General features: G+C 38.3%; 2 protein-coding genes across 3 annotated transcripts in view; one reads left to right on the forward strand and one right to left on the reverse strand.

The window, feature by feature from the left end:
* ATL1 (atlastin GTPase 1) overlaps positions 1-10,990 on the forward strand; it is a 73,462-nt gene extending 62,472 nt beyond the window's left edge. Inside the window, exons 11-14 of one of the 2 annotated variants that reach the window (XM_015143636.3) lie at positions 1,457-1,528; positions 6,001-6,432; positions 7,958-7,972; positions 10,161-10,605. In XM_015143636.3, coding sequence (XP_014999122.1) covers positions 1,457-1,528; positions 6,001-6,432; positions 7,958-7,972; positions 10,161-10,271 — 630 coding nt within the window. In that variant the 3' untranslated portion in view covers positions 10,272-10,605. 2 annotated transcript variants of the gene reach the window in all.
* A 2,107-nt stretch (positions 10,991-13,097) lies between these two features.
* Positions 13,098-21,872, reverse strand: part of SAV1 (salvador family WW domain containing protein 1) — a 33,687-nt gene continuing 24,912 nt past the window's right edge. The window contains 2 exon segments of the mRNA NM_001261241.2: positions 13,098-13,303; positions 19,224-19,367. Of these exon segments, the coding sequence (NP_001248170.1) occupies positions 13,102-13,303; positions 19,224-19,367 (346 nt within the window). The 3' untranslated portion in view covers positions 13,098-13,101.

Raw genomic sequence — 21,872 nt, forward strand, 5'->3', positions numbered from 1 at the left:
AACTTTACCTATTTATGTTTTCATCTAAACATTTTTCACATAAACGTATTGCAGCCTCACTTGTGTTGAGACACACACACTTTATACCAAAGGGTTTTCATTCTCTTCGCACTAAATTTGTTTAGAAAACAGTCTTATATTATGATTTAGATTCATACATGTAACACACAGTAGAAAAGCAGGTCCAAGTTTTAAACAACTGTTTCTCCACAAACTTTTTCTTTTTTTTTTAGACGGAGTCTCGCTCTCTCCCCCAGGCTGGAGTGCAGTGGCCGGATCTCAGCTCACTGCAAGCTCCGCCTCCCGGGTTCACGCCATTCTCCTGCCTCAGCCTCCCGAGTAGCTGGGACTACAGGTGCCCACCACCATGCCTGGCTAATTTTTTTGTATTTTTAGTAGAGACGGGGTTTCACCGTGTTAGCCAGGATGGTCTGAGTCTCCTGACCTCGTGATCCGCCTGCCTTGGCCTCCCAAAGTGCTGGGCTTACAGGCGTGAGCCACCGTGCCCGGCCTCCACAAACATTTTTGTTTTAAAAGGAGCCAGGCACGGTGGCAGGTGCCTGTAGGCTCAGCTAGTCAGGAGGCTGAGGCAGGGGGATCACTTGAGCCCAGGAGTTTGAGTCCAGCCTGGGCAACATAGTGAGACCTCACGTATAAAAAATAAGTTAACATACTTTGGCTGGGAGTGGTGGCTTATGCCTGCAATCCCAGCACTTTGGGAGGCCGAGGTGGGCAGATCACGAGGTCAACAGATCGAGACCAGCCTGGCCAACATGGTGAAACCCCATCTCTACTAAAAATACAAAAATTAGCTGGGCGTGGTGGCGCGAGCCTGTAGTCCCAGCTACTCGGGAGGCTGAGGCAGCAGAATTGCTTGAGCCCGGGAGGTGGAGGTTGCAGTGAGCTGAGATCATGCCACTGCACTCCAGCCTGGGCAACAGAGCAAGGCTCAGTCTCAAAAAAAATAAGAATAAAAAAAATAAATTTTAAAAAGGGAGAAACTAGTTTCCTTATATATTTTTAAAATGTAAGTTCTTAATAGTTCCTTTTTGTTATCAGTGATACACTCTTCTATCAGCAGCAGTCCTTAGACATATTTGTGTATATTAGTATTTATAAAATGTACTGTGTATTATTCCCCATGAGTTTGGGTTTATAGATATTTTTACTTCCCAGCATTTAATGACAGGTTAAAAAATATTTTTTGAGAGGAAAACTCTTCCAAATGAAAATTCATTTTAGAACTATTGTGTATTGAGTAAAAATCTGTTTATGCATTTTTGAAACTTTTTTACTAATTTTTAAAATGTAGAAATATTGTAACCGTTTTAAATTACGTTGAGGACTTTGGTTTCTTGCACATTTCTTGCACATGATGCTCTGAAATGTGAACTGCCTGTGGAAGTTTAATCAATATGAACTGCATTTTACATCATATTTTGTATTTTGTCCAAAGGCCACAGCAGAAGCTAACAATTTAGCAGCCGTGGCAACTGCCAAGGACACGTACAACAAAAAAATGGAAGAGGTAAGAATTAAATGTTTTAAATGCTGTCTTAAACCAGTATTCTTCGTGCAACTCATTCTCTTTTTTCTTCCATGTTACACTGTACACACATGCAATGAGGTGGCTTTGACTTTTTCCTCAGCCTGTATCATGTGTCTATTTATTATATTCCTGAAATATTTTTTAAAACATTACGTGTGCAATTTTAAAGGCATTTTAAATGAATTGTCTCTCTCTGTAATATATTCCTATTCACATATTTGGGGGTGTGTCAGATCTTTCCACTATTTATAAAATCTAGTAGCTAAAATAGCATGTGATACCCTCACCACTACGCCTCCTTATATTCCACAATTTTGGTATTTCTCTTAAAGATGAAACCTTTTAGGAAAAAAAAAACCTTAAGGGCCAATATTTCTATTTATTACATTTCCTCATTTTAACACTCCAAATTAGGATGGATCTAATAATTATTGTGTATATGTACTACTGTGATAGATATTTTCTCTTGAAAATGTTATGAAATTAGGTTGGGTGCGGTGGCTCACGCCTGTAATCCCAACACTTTGGGAGGCCGAGGTACATGGATTGCCTGAGGTCAGGAGTTCGAGACCAGTCTGGCCAACATGGTGAAACCCTGTCTCTACTAAAAATACAAAAAAAATTAGCCAGGCATGGTGGCGTGTGCCTGTAATCCCAGCTACTTGGGAGGTTGAGGCAGGGTAATTGCTTGAACAAGGGAAGTGGAGGTTGCAGTGAGCCGAGATTGTGCCACTGCACTCCAGCCTGGGCAACAGAGCAAGACTCTGTCTCAAAAAACGTTATGAAATTAAAATTGCATCCAAAATTGAAGTCTTAGAATCAATGAAAATGTAGTATATGGAGTGGCATTGTTTATGACATAAGGACAATCAGAATGAAAGAATTCTCCGTAATAGTTAAATCTCAAATGCAGGTATACCTCATTTTATTGAGCTTCACTTTCTTGCACTTTTTACAAATTGGATGTTGCCAGCACTCCTATGTGGAACAAGTCTGTTGACACCCTTTCTCCAACAGCATGTGTATGTCTGTGTCACATTTTGGTAATTCTCACAATTTTTCAAACTTTTTCATGATTACTATATCTGTTACGGCGACCTGTGATCAGCGATTGCTGATGTTACTATTGTAATTGTAATTGTTTCGGAGTGCCATTAACTGTGCTGTTATAAGATGCTGAACTTAATCGATAAATGTGTTTTCTGCCTGCTCCATCAACCAGCAGTTCCTCCATCCCTCCCTCTCTGCAGTCCTCTTTTACCGGAAGCACAATAATATTGAAATTAGGCCAATTAATAACCCTACAATGGCCTCTAAGTGTTGAAGTTCAAAGAGACACATCTCACTTTAAATCAAAAGCTAGAAATGACTAAGCTTAGTGAAGAAAGCATATGAAAAGCTGACATAGGCCAAAAGCTAGGCCTTTGCACCAAATAGTTAGCCAGGCTGTGGATGCAAAGGAGAAGTTCTTAAAGGAAATTAAAAATGCTACTCCAGGCTGGGTACAGTGACTTATACCTGTAATCCCAGCAATTTGGGAGGGTTTTACACCTGTAATCCCAGCACTTTGGGAGGCTGAGGCAGGTGGATCACTTGAGGTCAGGAGTTTGAGACCAGCCTGGCCAACATGGTGAAACCCTGTCTCTACTAAAAATACAAAAATCAGCCAGGCATGGTGGCACACGCCCGTAGTCCCAGTTACTCGGGTGGCTGAGGCAGGAGAATCGCTTGAACTCAGGAGGCAGAGGTTGCAGTGAGCCAAGATTACGCCACTGTACTCCAGCCTGGGTGACTGAGACTCTGTCTAAAAAAAAAAAAAGCTACTCCAGTGAACACACAGATTATAAAAAAGTGAAACAGCTTTTTTTGCTGACACAGAGAAAGCTTTAGTTTGGATAGAAAATCAAACCAGCCACAACATGCCCTTAAGCCAAAGCCTAATCCAGAGCAAGGCCCCTAACTCTGTTCAATTCTATGAATGCTGAAAGAGTTGGTAAAGATGCAGAATAAAGTTGGAAGCTAGCAGAGGTTTTTGGTTCATGAGATTTAAGAAGCCATCTCCGTAACATAAAGTGCAAGGTGAAGTAGCAAATCTTGATGTAGAAGCTACAGCAAGTTATCCAGAAGATCTACCTGAAATCATTGATGACGGTGGCCACACCAAACAGAGATTTTCAATGTAGATGAAATAGTCTTCTATTGGAAGATGCCATCCAGGACTTTACCAGCTAGAGAGGAGAAGTCAATGCCTGGCTGCAAAGCTTGGAAGAACAGGCTGCTTTTCTTGTAGCTGGTGACTTTAAGTTGAACGCAGTGTTCATTTACCATTCCCCAAATTCTAGGGCTCTTAAGAATCATGCTAAATCTACTCTTGCTTGTGCTCTATTAATGGAACAACAAAGCCTACGTAACAGTACAGCTGTTTACACCATGGATTACTGAATATTTTAAGCCCACTATTGAGACCTACTAAGAAAAAGATTCCTTTCAAAATATTACTGCTCATTGGCATGAACTTGTTCACCAAAGAGCGCTGATGGAGATGTATTTAAAGAAATTGAGGTTTTCAATGCCTGCTAACATAATATCCATTCTGCAGCCCAGGGATCAAGGAGTAATTTTGATTTTTCAAATGTTAATAAGAAATACATTTTGTAAGGCTATAGCTGTCATAGATAGTGATTCTTCTGATAGATCTGGGCTTTGTACATTGAAAACCTTCCAGGAAAGATTCACCATTCTAGATGCCATGAAGAGAATCTGTGGTTTATAGGAGGCAAAAGTATCAGCATCAACAAGAATGTGGAAAAAGTTGATACCAACTCTTCTGGATGACTTTGAGGGGGTTCAAGACTTCAGTGGAGGAAGGAAGTGCAGGTGTGGTGGAAACAGCAAGAGAACTTAAAAGTGGAGCCTGAAGATGTGACTCAATTGTGTAATCTCATTTAACGGATAAGGAGTTGCTTCCTATGGATAAGCAAAGACAGTGGTTTCTGGAGATGGAATCTACTCCTAGTGAAGATGCTGTGAACGGTGTTGAAATGACAACAAAGGGTTTAGAATATTTTTTATTGATACACAATAGATGTACATATTTTTGGAATACATATGATAAATTGATACATCCATATGTAAAGATCAAATCAGGGTAAGTGGGATATTTATCACCTTAAACATTTCTTTATGCTAGGAACATTTGAATTATTCTCTTCTGGCTCTTTTGAATGTACAATATTGTTATTTACAGTCACCCTACTGAGCTATTGAACACTGTCTTACTTCTTCTAACTGTATATTTGTACCCATTAATCAACCTCTCTTCATTCCCTTCCCCCTGCCTTTTCCAGGGCTTTAAAATATTAAATAAAGTTAGTTGATAAAGCATTGACAGGGTTTGAGAGGATTGACTCCAATTTTTAAAGAAGTTCTGCTGTGAGTAATATGCTGTCAAACAGCATTCCAGGCTACAGAGAAATCTTTCATGAAAGGAAGTCTATCAATATGGCAAACTTTACTGTTGTCGTATTTTAAGAAATTGCCACAGCCACCTCAACCTTCAGCAACACCACCCTGATCAGTCAGCAGCCATCGACATCCAGGCGAGAGCCTCCACCAGCAGATTGATGTGCTGAAGCCTCAGATGATCCTTAGCATTTTTTTGCAATAAAGTGTTTTAAATTATGTACATGGTTTTTAGACATGCTATTGTACACTTTAATAGACTGCTATATAATTATAAACATAACTTTTATATGCATCAGGAAATAAAAAAATCATGTGATTCACTTTATTACAGTGGTCTGGAACCAAACACGTATTATCTCTGAGGCATGGCTATAACCAAAGTGAATGAATGGTATGGTTAACTGAGATCACCCTTGTAACTTTTCAAAAACTTGAAAATGTGATTCAAGAACATTTAATATACTCCTACTTAGTTTCTGGAAGAAAATACTCAATGGGCTCCATTCAAACAAAAATCAGTAAAACTGCTAAAGAATGTATTTCGCAGTTTACTTTGAGAGCTTTATAGCATTGATCATTGTTTATTAAACTTCATTGGTTAAAATGACTTTGGTGAAGATTTCCTAGAATTTGGATATATGTAGTTTTCTTAGATTTGGATTCATTCTGTGAATGAACTCAATTTTGTACTTCATGTTGTGTCACACATGTCTTTTCATCTTGAAGGACTTGAAGTGATGAATATTATTTTCCACAGCAAAAAGAGAAAAATGTAAAATGACTTTAAGCCACCTATAGAATACCAGTCCCATTTACAGTCATGCCTCATGGATAGAGGGTGGAAAGAGGTGGGCTGAAAAAACATATATGCAGGCTCCTGATTATTCATGTATTCTAACAAACTCAACTAGCTAAGTGAAAAATTTTGATACAGTTGCCAATTTTACTCTACATTGCATAAACGAATACTTCTCTGCCTGATACAGATTTGTGGTGGTGACAAACCATTTCTGGCCCCAAATGACTTGCAGAGCAAACACCTGCAACTTAAGGAAGAATCTGTGAAGCTATTCCGAGGGGTGAAGAAGATGGGTGGGGAAGAATTTAGCCGGCGTTACCTGCAGCAGTTGGAGAGTGAAATAGATGAACTTTACATCCAATATATCAAGCACAATGATAGCAAAAATATCTTCCATGCAGCTCGTACCCCAGCCACACTGTTTGTAGTCATCTTTATCACGTATGTGATTGCTGGTGTGACTGGATTCATCGGTTTGGACATCATAGCTAGCCTATGCAATATGATAATGGGACTGACCCTTATCACCCTGTGCACCTGGGCATATATCCGGTACTCTGGAGAATACCGAGAGCTAGGAGCTGTAATAGACCAGGTGGCTGCGGCTCTGTGGGACCAGGTAAGAACACTTTTAATTCACAACTAACTTCAGCACACATTTGAATGTCATCCGTGTGCCAGCCACTGCATTAGATGTTGGAAATAACACAGATCAACATGAATTGGGCCCCAGTCATCAAGAATGTTATGACCTGCCCAGATACGAACAACTAGCTATATAACACTGTGTAAAATGTGAAGTCCTATTTTCCAGTTAACATTTCAGCATTTTTAAAAAATACATCAATTTAGTAGTATATACATATTTTTTCTTTTTCTGGGGGGTGGGGACAGTCTTGCTCTGTTGTCTAGGCTGGAGTGCAGTAGCATGATCTCAGCTCACTGCAACCTCCACCTCCCCAGCTCAAGCAATTCTTGTGCCTCAGCCTCTGGAGTAGATGGGACTACAGGTGCACACCACCATTCCCGGTTAGGTTTTTGTATTTTTTGTAGAAATGGGGTTTCACCATGTTGGCCAGCCTGGTCTCAAACTCCTGACCTCAAGCAATCTGCCCGTCTCAGCCTCCCAAAGTGTTTGGATTACAGGCGTGAGCCACCCAGCCTACTTTTTATTATTCTAAAAATGTTAAATCTATTATAAGTTGTAAGAGAAAACAGCTTTTATTTAGCTAATTATGACTTGCATTAACATTATCTCATATTCACAACCTATGATATGATTAGCATTAGCTTTGTTAGGAGCTATATGAACCACTATCGTAAGTTGTCATCTCATTCTCTTTAGTTAAAAACTTCTGAAAGCAGTATCAGATTACTTCCGATTGTCTCTGTACCTGTAGGCAGCGGGTAATAGCTACAGTTCTTCCAGCATTAAGAACATACTTATGGCTGGGTGCGGTGGCTCATGCCTGTAATCTCAGCACTTTGGGAGGCCAAGTTGGGTGGATCACCTGAGGTCGGGAGTTCAAGACCAGCCTGGCCAACATGGAGAAACCCCGTCTCTACTACAAATACAAAACTAGCCAGTCATGGTGGCGCATGCCTGTAATCCCAGCTACTAGGGAGGCTGACGCAGGAGAATCGCTTGAACCCAGGAGGCGGAGGTTGCGTTGAGCCAAGATCTTGCCATAGCACTCTAGCCTGGGCAAGAGGGAAACTCTGTCTCAAAAACAAAACAAAACAAAACATACTTATATATACTTTATAACATAATTGTAACATGCCCTTTGAAGGATCTAGTTGAGATAAACGAATGGTAGCACAATGGGAAATGAATTAAAAACTGGATCCTCTGAGCCACTGTCTCAAATAGTGTCTCAACTGTAAGATTTAAGAGGGGTTACTTGAGGTCAATGTCAAAACCCTCCTAGATATGTTATGCTAAAACCTATGAGGAATACAGAATTGAGTTCTTCAAAGATTCTGATAAAATATGTAATCTAAACTGAAAAATCTGCAGGAGTATCTCTTCTGTTCTTAAATGCTCACAAATTAATACTGTAAGCAAAGTTGAATATTATAATGCTGTTAATAAAGCAGGATATATACTTTTCTTTTTTCTTTTTAATCTGCCTTTGCCGCAGGGAAGTACAAATGAGGTAAGTTAAATTTTTTAAAATTCAGAGTTATATATTTGTAAACATGATGATATTCTTATTTTATAAACTGACCAGCCATTAAAGGATGTCTTTGTGTAGATTAGAACAATCTTTGGTGACTTCTAACATTTAAATTTGTAATTGTGAATTTTTAACATGGTCTTAAAATATTTAACTTATTCTAGACATCATGTATGATTTGATCTACACACACACAAAATTGAATATCATGAGTATTTGTTCCATGAATGTGTAGACAATTTCAAAATTCTTAAGCTCTGAAAAGGTGGACTCTGCTCTACTGCAGAGTAAAGCAAGCAGTTATGAAACTTGAGGAAATGTAACTACTGGAGGGTATTTAAATGTAGCTACAACCTTTAGAAGTTGTTTTTAACTTTAGCTTTTGACTGACAGTAATACATACCACTTTAAGCAGGGCCCAGGCCAGTATGTATGCTAACTCTCTTGGCAGACCTCAGGCCTGACCTGTACAGTAAGTGTTCATTTCTCTTACTGCACATGTACAGCAACACTACATATCTCAGAAAAGACTCTAGGCATCCAGGAAGGAATCAGCTGTTACACTAAGAAAAAGTATCACTCTGGAATCATTTAAGTCATTATCTTCAGGAAGCAAAGCTGATCTTGAATAACTAGAGATAATTCTTTCCTCAGTTTCTACTGTGGCATATAAGTGGATTATGTCCTCAAATCAAATACCCCTTAATATTTACAAGTCAATAAGAAGTTATTTCATGCAAAATTCAGTAAGCAAGCTCATTAAAAAAGCAAAAGCAAATTTCAACTTTGGAAATCAAAGCTTAAGAAAAAAATAAGTTAGAGAATTAGAATTGAATTGAATGCCTTAGAATCAGAATATAATGGAAGACAGTACTATGCTGCACAAATATACATTCATAGATCTGAAGATGGTACCATTCAGACTTAATGCCATAAGAAAATCAAGGCCAGGCGCGGTGGCTCACGCCTGTAATTCCAGCACTTGGGGAGACTGAGGTGGGCAGATCACTTTAGGTCAGGAGTTCGAGACCAGCCTAGCCAACATGGTGAAGCCCTATCTCTACTAAAAATACAAAAAATTAGCCAGGTGTGGTGGCGGGCACCTGTAGTCCCAGCCACTAGGGAGGCCGAGGCAAGAGAATAGCTTGAACCTGGGAGGCAGAGGTTGCAGTGAGGCAAGATCGCGCCACTGCACTCCAGCCTGAGCGACAAGAGGGAGACTCCAACTCAAAAAGAAAACAAGAAAATCAAAAGAAAGTAGGTATACAGACTCACAAATGATAAAAATTAATGGAATTTCCTGGGAACATATTACTATTTAAAGGATCTCAAGCTTTTATGCAGCTTTTAAAAATATTCAAAGACTCTTTACAAACTCCAGAACTAAATCAGACAAGTCATTTGTAACTGACTGTCAAGTATGTGAAAGTCAGAGCAGGGGATGAACTCTTAGACACTAGCTGAGGGAGCCAGGAAACAAAGATATTTATGAACACTTACATAAAGCAATATACAATACACAGAAATTCCTATGATTCAAACATCATTAAAAGCCCACAGAGAACAATAAGAGGTAGTTTTAAATGAGGAAAGCTTGCTGAGGTAATGTTTTTGAATAGGGTTTGTAAGATATTAGCTAAGTCATGGAAACAAGGCAAGAGCATGTAAAGTGAAGGATCCTACTGTGCTGGGGGAAGGACACCATATGTGCTGAGCTGCATGGCTGTATCAGTAAATGATGGAGAATAAAATTGGTCCCACTCAGGAAAGCAAGTAGCCTAGCTATGCATAATAGTTACTGCCAATCAGAAGTTATGAGGTCTTACAATTCATCTAAAACTGCTAATAGTCACAATTTAAATTTTCAGCACACCCCTGGGGCAGAGTAGCAGCTCTCTGCTCCAAGAGGCATGCAAGGTAAAAGGAAACATAGTTTGAGAATAAAACATTTACCACAAAGGTCAACGCACGAAAGGATTAAGTTAATGCACACACTGAGGAGTTGAAAATACTTTTGAATTTTAAGGTATTAATTTATATATTGATAAAAAAAAGATTTCAAATTCAACATGCTAAATTTTATACAGTATGATAAACTAAAAAGGAAAAAAATTTTACATCTGTGTGTTTAATAAAATATTTTATAATCTTGATGCTTTTATTCTAGGCTTTGTACAAGCTTTACAGTGCAGCAGCAACCCACAGACATCTGTATCATCAAGCTTTTCCTACACCAAAGTCGGAATCTACTGAACAATCAGAAAAGAAAAAAATGTAATCCAAATTTTAAGAAATACAGGTGCATGACCAATTGTCAATTAAATATTCAGTTTTATGTCTCCATGCAAACATTCAAAGTGCTTCCATCAGAACAGAGTAAAATACTAAACACCTCTGAAGACTGCAAACTGGATTAGTTCTTTTACTTCAGTGTTTAATAAGCAGATGTATGTATGCATGGTTATACTATTTTGTTAACATGTACAATTTCCTGATTTTTCTTCAAAAATGCTGTTATAAAGTATTTGTCTATTTATGATAACAGTACCTGTGTTCTGCTTGAATTTACTAAATTCTACTACTGGGTTATCATTAAACCATGTGATATTCCACGTTTGGATATGCTCATTTAATTTCTACAGAAAAAATGTTAAAATTATTTCACATAGCCATTTGTTAAAGCACAGCATCATAACTCAGCAGGCTTGATTTAATCTGTATCATCTTATATATATCACAATCTTATTTTTAAGCACATTTAAGAGTCCTTCAGTTGCTTTATCAAAAACTATCTATTGCTTTTACATGATTTAATAGAATATAAACCTCTTGATAAAAAATGCACAAAAAAATCACTTTGTATATGTGAGTTTCACTGCATTGTATATTTTTTCATTTGGTACACAAAGAATGTATTCTTCATAGGTTTATTCTTTTAATATGTGAACTATTATTAAAGTTTACTCTGGTTCCTAAGATTAAAAAAAAATGCTTACTGAATTTGAAAATGAGAGGTGCTGATATAGAATGATGAAGGTTTATCTCTTTTTTTAGACTCAAGATGCATTTTATTTAATGTTGACATCAGTACAAACTTAAGTTTCTATTTTACAAAACATGCTAATTCCTTTAGGTAACTTCTAGTTCTTAATGACTAAAATCTCTAGTGGAGTTTCACTGAACAGACTTAGAGGAAGAAGGAAAGTGTGTTAATGAAAAAAGTAATATTTATCTAGGAGGTCCAAAACAGAGTAACTTCTAAGGACTGTCACAGAAATGGGTACAACTTAATTAAGTAGCAATATAAAGTAAGAAGTGACAGGAAAGAACAATTAAGTTAGAGGAGTGTGGGAGTTCATAAGATATATAAACTTACATCTTAGAAAAATCTGACCACAAGTTCAGCAAATTATCTTTTCCCAGTGATAAAATTCCACTAGCCATACTTTCATTTTTCAATACCCCTTTTCATTACCCCTTTGAATTAAATTGATTCCTTTGTCTATGGCCTTTTGAACAGAAAAATGAAATACCGCACTATGTCTAAAACATGGACTCAAAAACCACACGCTTAGTTTCCACAAAAATATATTTAATAAGCTTGTTATATAAAATCAAACACTCAACTTTGTCAACATTTCTTCAATAATTCAAACTCACTGATATGTAACTGGGAGCAGTTTGTATTCTGGAAGACTTCCTAAGCTAAAAGTATATTTACATATTTACAACACATGTAAATATAACGGAAGAACACTTCAAATAATGTTGAAATTCACAGAATTCTAGAGATTTACAGTTATAGTTTAGAAGTATCACCAAATTGTTTGCCATCAAATGTACAGCACTAATTATGAAAAATGTTTTAACTATCAAACCAAAAGGGGAGAAAAACTGGCAGGGAAATATATGGTGTTAAAGTCCTGTGATAAATACCTAGAAGATTAAAAAGTTATAATATACAATCGATTTAATGACCAAAAATTCTTTTTGAATCCCTGATTGTCATTTTTGGTAGCTTAACCCAGTCTTTCAGAAGGCAGTATACTATGCTGTCAGGAACTCTCCACTGTCTCATCAGAGCCATGCTAAATGCAGTAACAGCCCTGGCTGAAAATAAGGAAGATGATGTTAGCAACTTGGGAGTTTCACACACCTTCACCATACAGGCTAAGTACTTATGCTTGTATGTATTCCTGAAAGATTAAAAGGCCCGTCACCCATTCATACCAAAAAATACTTTCTCAACATGCTTTAAAAGGATTCCTTACTTTGTTTTCATTTTTTTATTTTTTGAGACAAGGTCTGGTTCTGTCTCCCAGGCTGCAGTGCAAATGGTGTGATCTTGACCCTGCAACCTCTGTGTCTCGGGTTCAAGCCATCCTCTGACCTCAGCCTCCCAAGTAGCTGGGACTAGAGGCACACATCATCATACCTGGCTCATTTTCTTGTATTTTTTGTAGAGATGGGGGTTCACCATGTTGCCCAGGCTGGTCTTAAACTCGTGAGCTCAAGTGATCCACCCACCTCAGCCTCCCAAAGTGCTGGGATTACAGGCATGAGCCACCACGCCCAGCTGGGTTCCTTACTTTGGAGGGGGAGACAAACATACATCATATATAAATATTTATCACAATAAGGTTCCAAATCCTATTTTATATTTAAACGGCATCATGGTAATATTTAAACCATCCCTTTCCAGACAATATTTCACACTAGAGCAGTAAACATTTTTTTTTAAAATACTGCAGATTCTTTTTTTTTTTAAAGAAGGTACTACTGCTATTAAGAAGTTAACAAGTGATAATTTCCTATTTAACATCTGTTCATAATGACATTTCCGCTGCATTCTTCCATCAGGAATACCAAAGCAGTTCCTAATATACAGCATCTGAAAGTGTTTGTCATATTGGCTCTTAAAATGATACACTCATTTTTCTTGTTCAATAAAAGAAAATTTCTAATAAAAAATACATGTAAAGTTAGAATTTTATAATCTCCACAAAGGAAGCTGCATTTATTAACCAAAGTACTTGTTTGTAATTTTTTATCTGTGAAAATATTTTAAAGCTCTTATAAAACTTAAATTTTATTTTTCAAAAATCAGCTCAAAAATTTTTTCCATGTTGTTGGGCATACCACTGCTGTCTCTGCTTTCGGTTTTCCAACTCTGTAAGGAGGGCTTGTCTGTATGCTTCATACATTTTAACAATCTGCTCCAATTCTTTCATGAAGAGCAACTTCAGCATTCCCTGGTACGTATCCAGGTCAGCCAGCTGAAAGAGTTCCCACTTCAGAATGTGGTCGTATCTGTTTTAAAACACAATCATATATATGTTCACAACACATACATAAACATGTATTTCTAGCAAGAAACTAGTCTGTTTTTTAAAAGGTCAACCTTATTGATAACTAAACAAACCATAAGTTTTAATTAAAAAGAACTGAGTAGCTGGGCACAGTGGTGGCGCCTATAGTCCCAGCTACTTGGGAGGCTGAGGTGGGAGGACTGCTTGTGCCCAAGAGTTTGAGACCAGCTTGGGCAACATAGCAAGACCCTGTTTCTAAAAATAAATAAAACAGTTCTTTAAATATCTGAGTTATTAAATGCTGTTTACACATAATTCTCTTTATTTTTTATTTTTATTTATTTTTTTGAAACGGAGTCTCGCTGTGTCACCAGGCTGGAGTGCAGTGGCGTGATCTCGGCTCACTGCAATCTCCGCTTTCTGGGTTCAAGCAAATTCTCCTGCCTCTGCCTCCCGGGTAGCTGGGATTACAGGCACGTGCCACCACACCCAGCTAATTTTTGTATTTTGAGTAGAGATGGAGTTTCACCATGTTGGCCAGGATGGTCTCAATCTCCTGACCTTGTCATCCGCTGGCCTCAGCCTCCAACGTGCTGGGATTACAGGCTTAAGCCCACCACGCCTGTCCTACATATAATTCTTCTAGGGAAAGGAGAAAACTGCTAATATTACTTCATTTCAATGTAAGTTAAAGAATACCTATTTCTTTACCCATTATTCTAATATTAACAGCAGATAGCCATGAACACAGATTTCAAACTACAGTGGTTCTATAATTTCTGAAGAACATATTTTGTGCTATTGTAAGTTCATCAAAAGTTAATTGTCAGGAACTTAAGAATATTTTAGACCATATTGTGCTTGCAAATGATAATGCACAAAAATGGATGGTCATTTGCATCATTCATGTTGATGGATCTTTTTGAGGAATGCTATTCACCACAGCCAACAAGGAACCAAACAGAAGGAGAAATGAAGAGGAACCCTCATTCGTGGATCTAAGTATTCCTGAGGCTGAGTACACAGCATCTAAAAAAACAAACAGGAAAACTAAAGAAGGAAAGAACTGTTTTTAAAATGAAAGAGTAAGTAGACCGTAGAAGGCTTCAGTGTGGTGAAGGATTCACAAAAGATTCTGTTTACACATATCATGGAAGACGGTTAGTAGTCTTTCAGTGGTAAGTAGATCCCTGCTTAGCAGTAGTACCTTTAGTAGTTGGCTACATAGTTCCATTTCAGTATCTGATGAAGACAGCACTCTAATATTCTCATTTTAAAGATGAAAAACACTAAAACCTAAAGAGGCTCTTTACCTCTTGCAAAAGTGTTTAGTGACTAGAAGTTCAGAAAGGAAGAGAACTATGGACCAAGATGCTTCAAAGTAGTGGTTTTGAATGTTAATATCCACTAAGACTAGATAAAGAACTTGAATTAGGGAAAGGCATCTTATACCTAAAATTATGCCTCTCAAATCATACTGCTGAGCAGACATAATAGGAAGCTCTGATTGCAAACTCTAGTATTATTTTTAATGATCGTTTATAGTTCTTCCTACCCAGTGGTTCTTTGATATTATACCATATTCTTTCAAAAGGACTAATATTTTAAAATGAGATTTTTAAAAAGGGAGACAGAAAACATACTGAGCAGTTGTGTGAGCTACTATACTTAGCATTTTGACACGTTTCTGTCCAACTTAAGCATGTGTAACAGAAATGTCAGTAACACAACATGCAAAAACTGGAAGGTATATATATTTAATTGGACTCCCAATTTTACTCAGTTACTTGAGAGTTGCAAATTGATTTTTTATTTTATTTTATTTTTTGTTTGAGACAGAGTCTTGCTCTTTTGCCCAGGCTGGAGTGCAGAGGCGCGATCTTGGCTCACTGCAAGCTCCGCCTCCTGGGTTCACGCCATTCTCCTGCCTCAGCCTCCCGAGTAGCTGGGACTACAGGCGCCCGCCACCACGCCTGGCTAATTTTTTGTATTTTTTAGTAGAGACGGGTTTCACCATGTTAGCCAGGATGGTCTCGATCTCCTGACCTAGTGATCCAACTGCCTCAGCCTCCCAAAGTGCTGGGATTACAGGCGTGAGCCACCGCACCAGGCAAGAGCTGCAAATTTATTAATAGATGCAGATTTCTTTGGTAGGAAGCTTTGTTCTTTTTAGTGGGAAACTCCAACTACTTGTGAACATAAATTAGAGTGATACTGTAAGAAATACTCAATAAGCCTCCATGAAGAAACAGTTATAAGGTCCTTAGAACGTCCACCTTAGAATGTCCACCTTAGAACGTCTTAGAACGTCCACCATTCACGTAACCATTCCCATAACTTAAGATTTTATGTGTTTCTTGGAAACAAATTCATAATTCCTAACAAAAAATCTTAATCTCCCAGAGTTAGCTATGAGGCAATTCAGCAATGTCTACTAATTCAAGATGGTTACATTTATACCAGGTGAACTACAACAATGTTAAACTAAACTAGCATCTGTGTACTTTCTAGCAAGGGAAACGAAGAACAAGAATAAACGTAAATATTATACTTATTTTTAAGACACGAATATTCTGTATAAGTATTTGAGTTATGTCTAAAGGAAGAAAACAACCCTTCAAACAATTTTGTGGCCTTTTTTTTTTTTTTTTTTTTTTAGAGATAAAGATCTACTGTTTCCCAGGCTGAAGTGCAGTGGCTAATCACAGGCACAATACCACTACTGATGAGCACAGTAGTATTAACCTGCTCCATTTCCAACCTGGGCCAGTTCGCCCCTCCTCAGGCAACCTGGTGGTCCCTGCTCCTGGGAGGTCACCATATTGATGCCAAAGAGTACAGACATCTGACTGGCATAGTGCACCACAGCCCAGAACCCCTAGGCTCAAGCAATCCTGACTTAGCCTCTCAAGTAGCTCGGATTACAGGCGCACCACCATGCCTGGCCAAGTTTCTGACTTGCCAATCAGCATTCAGCATCAAGAGTACGATCATGGGTAGAAGCAAAAAAATGAGATTAGAGAAAATCCTTTTGGGGGAAGAAAGTGCACTCCAAGAAGGGCACAGATGTGAAAAAAACTGCAAAGCATGGAATGGAAATCCTATTCCAAATTCTTTCTTCTGTAGCTTCTATATAGTTACTACCCTTCTGCCTATAATCACCTAAGTGTGCCTGCTTTTTCTGAAAAGTATAAACTCCCATTCTTTCCTTTTTAATTAGCCATGAAATCTGCTTCCACAAGTTTAACTTTTAGTCATTTATACTGTATATACACAGGTAAATCATTCAGAAAATTGGGTGTAAACCACTCCAGTAGTCTATGCTTTTAGCATCTCTTTTGCTCTGTTTTTCCTAGGGCAGTATTCTATTCAAACACTACTTATAAATAACCCATATATACAAAAACCAGTTGCTATAATGCTACCAAAAACAACCTGTCCACATTGCATGCTGACTTCAAGATCAACAGTGCTGCCATCCTCAGCTCCAGGTATCGCCATGTAGCCTAAGTCTCCTGCACCCACCCGCCTAACACTGTGCCCACTCCTCCCTTTTTCACCTGTATCCAGAGCAGAGTCAATGGTGATACTGCAGGATTGCCAAGCCACTGGAATAAAAAATACCCCTGCCACACACTGCTGAGAACTAGTGTTTTGGTGTGCGTGTCAGAAATAACAGAAAGTATGTATGTTCTTGACAATGTTTTTGCTGTCAAATATTAAATTTTATTTTATTTTATTTTGAGGTGGAGTCTCACTCTGTTACCCAAGCTGGAGTGCAAAGGCGTGATCCTGGCTCACTGCAACCTCTGCCTCCCGGGTTCAAACAATTCTCCTGCCTCAGCCTCCCGTGTAGCTGGAACTACATACAGGCGCGTGCCATCATACCTGGCTAATTTTTTGTATTGTTAGTAGAGATAGGGTTTCACTGTGTTATCCAGGATGGTCTCGATCTCCTGCCTTTGTGATCCACCCGCCTTGGCCTCCCAAAGTGCTGGGATTACAGGCGTGAGCCACCACACCCGGCCTAAATTTAAAAATTTTATCCTATAGTTTAGCTTGAGTACAGTTATACTAACGATTATAGACTTTTGTGAGCAGACACAGGAACACAATTTTACAAAAATTAAAAAAAAATTGAAAACACAATCTGTTTCTAAATCAGGTTTTAGAAGTATATGCAAAAACTGTGTTGGTAAATTACTGCAAGAGATAGGATTAAAGAATTTCAGATTCTCAATTGTCTGAAAAAAGAGACAGGCACTTTTTTTTTTTTTTGCAAAAAATGTCTCTTTTTGTTGTGATAATTGATTCTTCATTATCTAATTCATAGATAACCACTCACCCTTTGTTGACAGAATGTTAACCATTTCTCAAAAAATAAAATAAAATAAAATGAATAAAATTAGCCAGGTGTGGTGGCAGGCGCCTGTAGTCCCAGCTACTCAGGAGGCTGAGGCAGGAGAATGGTGTGAACACAGGAGGCAGAGCTTGCAGTGAGCCGAGATCGTGCCACTGCACTCCAGCCTGGGCAACAGAGCGAGACTCCATCTCAAAAACAAACAAACAAAACACAGAATATTAACCATTTCCATCCTCTTCAGAAACATTAATTAGAAGTAACTAGAAAGCAGCAGGCTTCTGGACCTCTTGTTTTAAGTTTTTAAGCAGTAAAGACGTATAGTACTTGCTCTCTTGTTGTCAGTCTGGCCCATTTTGGAAGAGTTACAACCTATTTGCTAGTTTTCTTGAGTTTTATAGTTAGCTTATAGAACCACAGAACTGAAAAAGACTATAATCTTCAGGAATCTGTTTCTTTCCGTAAGAAACCAGGAATTCCATTTAAGTACTATCTCTTCCACCCAAAAGGAAAGCTTATTATGCTATTTCTTATTAAACATGACGACAGAGTAGAAATAACATACAATAGAAAGAATAACTCTTCTCAACCATATCCACCCCCAGAAATACCAAGGCTAACAGCTGGGCACATATTCTTCCAGATTTAAGGAAAATAAAAACGCATGCAGATATTTCGTATGCTTTAGAATCAGCACACAAACATACAGTAGTAAGTCAGGTGGTATCAAGGGAGAAAAAAAAAAAGACGAAAATAGGAAAGAAAATGCCATCTGCTATCATTCCTCTTTTCGGCAGTAGTGGGGAGGCAGTCAGGGTCTCGCTCTCTGTCACCCAGGCTGGAATGCAGTGGCACAAGCATTGTTCATGGCAGCCTCGAACTCCTGGGCTCAAGCGGTCCTCCCACCTTAGCCTCCCAAGTAGCTGAGATCACAGGCATACACCACAGCATGCTGCTAATTTTTAAATTTTTTTGTAGAGACAGAGTCCTGCCATGTTGCTCAGGCTGAACTTGAACTCCTCAGATCAAGCTATCCTCCCACCTCAGCCTCCCAAGTACTTGGGACTACAGATCCATGCCAAAAAGCCTGGCTAATTTTTAAAAGTTTTTTGTGGAAATGGGGCTCTTGATACGTTGCCTAGGCTGCTCTCGAACTCCTGGACTTAAGAGATCCTCCTGCCTCAGCCTCCCATAGTGCTGGGATCACAGGTGTGAGCCACTGTGCCAAGCCCGGGTCCTTACTTTTATCACAAGTACTGTATCACTTATTTACAAATTAATCTTCCCCTATGAGAATGTAAGTTTCTTACTTGTATCCCTTATAGCAGACGTCTGCACACAAAGAAATGAAGATTCTATAAATGTTTGAAGAACTAATATTTCTAATTAATGATTTTCACACATTATAAACTATGATATCCTTTATTCAAGTGAAGTATTACTTAGAAGCCCAATATTATTAAGAGTAAAATATGGCACACTACTTGGATTAAGCAGCCCAGAGACTCCATTCAGCCCTTCACTCACTCCTCAAACAAATTTGTGCTGTAAATGTACTTACTTCACAGGGGCTCGAGCGTAAACCTGAAGCCAGTCAGGAATTTCTGCAGTATGATATGGATTTGCAGGTACCAGAAGGGACTGATTTCTTTCAGTTTGCTGTGGCTGGTATGTGACAGGAGGTGGTTGATCATACCGAGGTACACTAAGAAGAGAGGAGTGACATTCTTTAGGATAAACGTCCTAAAATCTAAACAAGAAATTATAAAGAACAAATAATACTTAGGCATTTTTCAGTGTACCTTCTGCCCAAACTGACTTATACCACCTAAAAGGTAATGTATTTTAAAGACATTTCTTCTGGCTGGTATTTAGTCTTTTCAAAAACAGGTTCAAAGGAGGATATGAAAAAGCTGGAACTAAGTTTTAACCTTTACACAAAGACTTAAAACTAGAATAGCAAATCCCCACAAGAAATAGTTATCAGCTGTAAATTCGTATCAGAAAGGTTGACAGTTTCTAAGAAAGGATGTTTCCTTCCTCCTGTAGGCTGAAAATGGGAGTTGGGATATGTAGTGAGGCAGCAGTGAGTATTGTGTTGGAAATATCTCTATCCAATGTAGATAACTTTTCAACTTTTGCCAAATCAAGAGAACATATGGGAGTCAGAGTTGATTAGAACCTATTTTAAGTCACAGAGATAAAAAATAAATAAATGCTTTAGTTCTAACAGCCTGTGTATGCTGTGGGAAGCGGACATATTATATGGGAAAGTGTAAGGAAAGCACTGAACCACCTGAAGGTTAATAACTGAACTCGAGGAGGCCAAAAGGGTCTATTTGAGACTGAAAGGGGTCTTCGCCTTCAAACACAAAGATTTATGTGTATATGTGGCCAACAAGCATATTAAAAAATGCTCATCATCACTGATTATTAGAGAAATGCAAATCAAAACCACAATGAAATAAATACAATTCCACATCAGTCAGAATGGCTATTATTAAAAAGTCAGAAAATAATAGATGCTGGTATGGTTGCAAAGAAAAGTGAATGCTTATACACTGCTGGTGGGAATATAAATTAGTTCAGTCACAGTGGAAAGCAATTGGGAGATTTTTCAAAGAACTTAGAACTACCATTCAGTCCAGCAGTCCCATTACTGGGACTATTTCTACAAAGGGATAGAAATCATTCTACCATAAAGAAATATGCATGCACATGTTAACTGCAGCACTATTCACAACAACAAAGATATGGTATCAACCTAAATGCCCATCAATGGTGGGCTGGATAAAGAAAATGTGGTACACAGACACCACGGAATACTACCCAGCCATAAAAAAGAACAAGAGCATGTCCTTTACAGCAACATTGATGGAACTGGAGGCCATTATCCTAAGTGCATTAATGCAGGAAAACTAAATACCACATGTTGATAGGTAGGAGCTAAACACTGAGTACACATGGACACAAAGAAGGGAACAATAGACATTGAGGTCTACTTGTGGGAAGAGGATCGGAGAAGCATGAGGACTGAAAAACTACCTATCAGGGACTGGGTGTGGTGGCTCACGCCTGTAATCCCAGCACTTTGGGAGGCCGAGGTGGGAGGAGCACCTCAGGTCGGGAGTTCGAGACCAGCCTGGCCGACATGGAGAAACCCCATCTCTACTAAAAATACAAAACTGAGCCAGGTGTGGTGATGCATGCCTGTAATCCCAGCTACTCAGAAGGCTGAAGCAGGAGAATTGCTTGAACCTGGGAGGCGGAGGTTGTGGTGAGCTGAGATTGCGCCATTGCACTCCAGCCTGGGCAAAAAGAGCAAAACTCCATCTCAGGAAAAAAAAAAAAAGAAAGAAAAGAAAAACTACTTATCAGGTACTATGCTTATTACCTGAATGATAAAATAATCTGTACCAAATCCCCAAGCCATGCAGTTTACCCATGTTAACCTGCACATGTACCCCTGAACCTAAAATAAAAGTTAGGGAGAAAAAAAAGAAAATGTGGTATATATAACAGTGGGGAGAAAAAAATGCACGTGTATATTAGAAAAGGTCACTGTTTATAAACTGGGATTAAAATAAGGTTAGATTATGCTGTGGTTAACGATTTTAAAAGATCAATGTGCAAATGGCACTGAATTCTATCTTCAACTCTTCTTTCCTAAATAGGTTCAAAGGAAAATATTCTTTGATAGTACAATTGGGGTGGGGAAGAATTGGGACTTTGAAGTCAGGTATACCTGGATTTGAACCTCAGTTTTAACACTTACAAACTATGCAAATATAGGCAAAACTCCTCCACTCTCTAAGCCTCAGCCTCCATACTTTTAAAGTGGAATAATAAATTCATACCACAGGTGGTTGTTCTCAGGATTAAATGACCTAACGTAAGTCAAGAATTCTGTATAAGGATTGGCCTAAGATAGACAACCAGACAGTTATTAATACTACATATGTGAGCTTAAGGGCAGTGTTTATTCTCTCATGTTCAACTTCTACCAAGTTGCCGAGAGAAGTAAATTAATTAATTATGAAATTGCTTTAAAAAAACTATTAAAGTTATGTAATAACATAAGGTTAATGATGATTGTTCAGTCTATTTTCACACTGCTATAAATAATTACCTCAAACTGGGTAATTTATAAACAAAAGAGGTTTAATCGACCCACAGTTCCATAACTGGGAGGCCTCAGGAAACTTACAAT

The sequence above is a fragment of the Macaca mulatta genome, chromosome 7 (genome assembly GCF_049350105.2).
Source record: "Macaca mulatta isolate MMU2019108-1 chromosome 7, T2T-MMU8v2.0, whole genome shotgun sequence".
NCBI lineage: Eukaryota > Metazoa > Chordata > Mammalia > Primates > Cercopithecidae > Macaca > Macaca mulatta.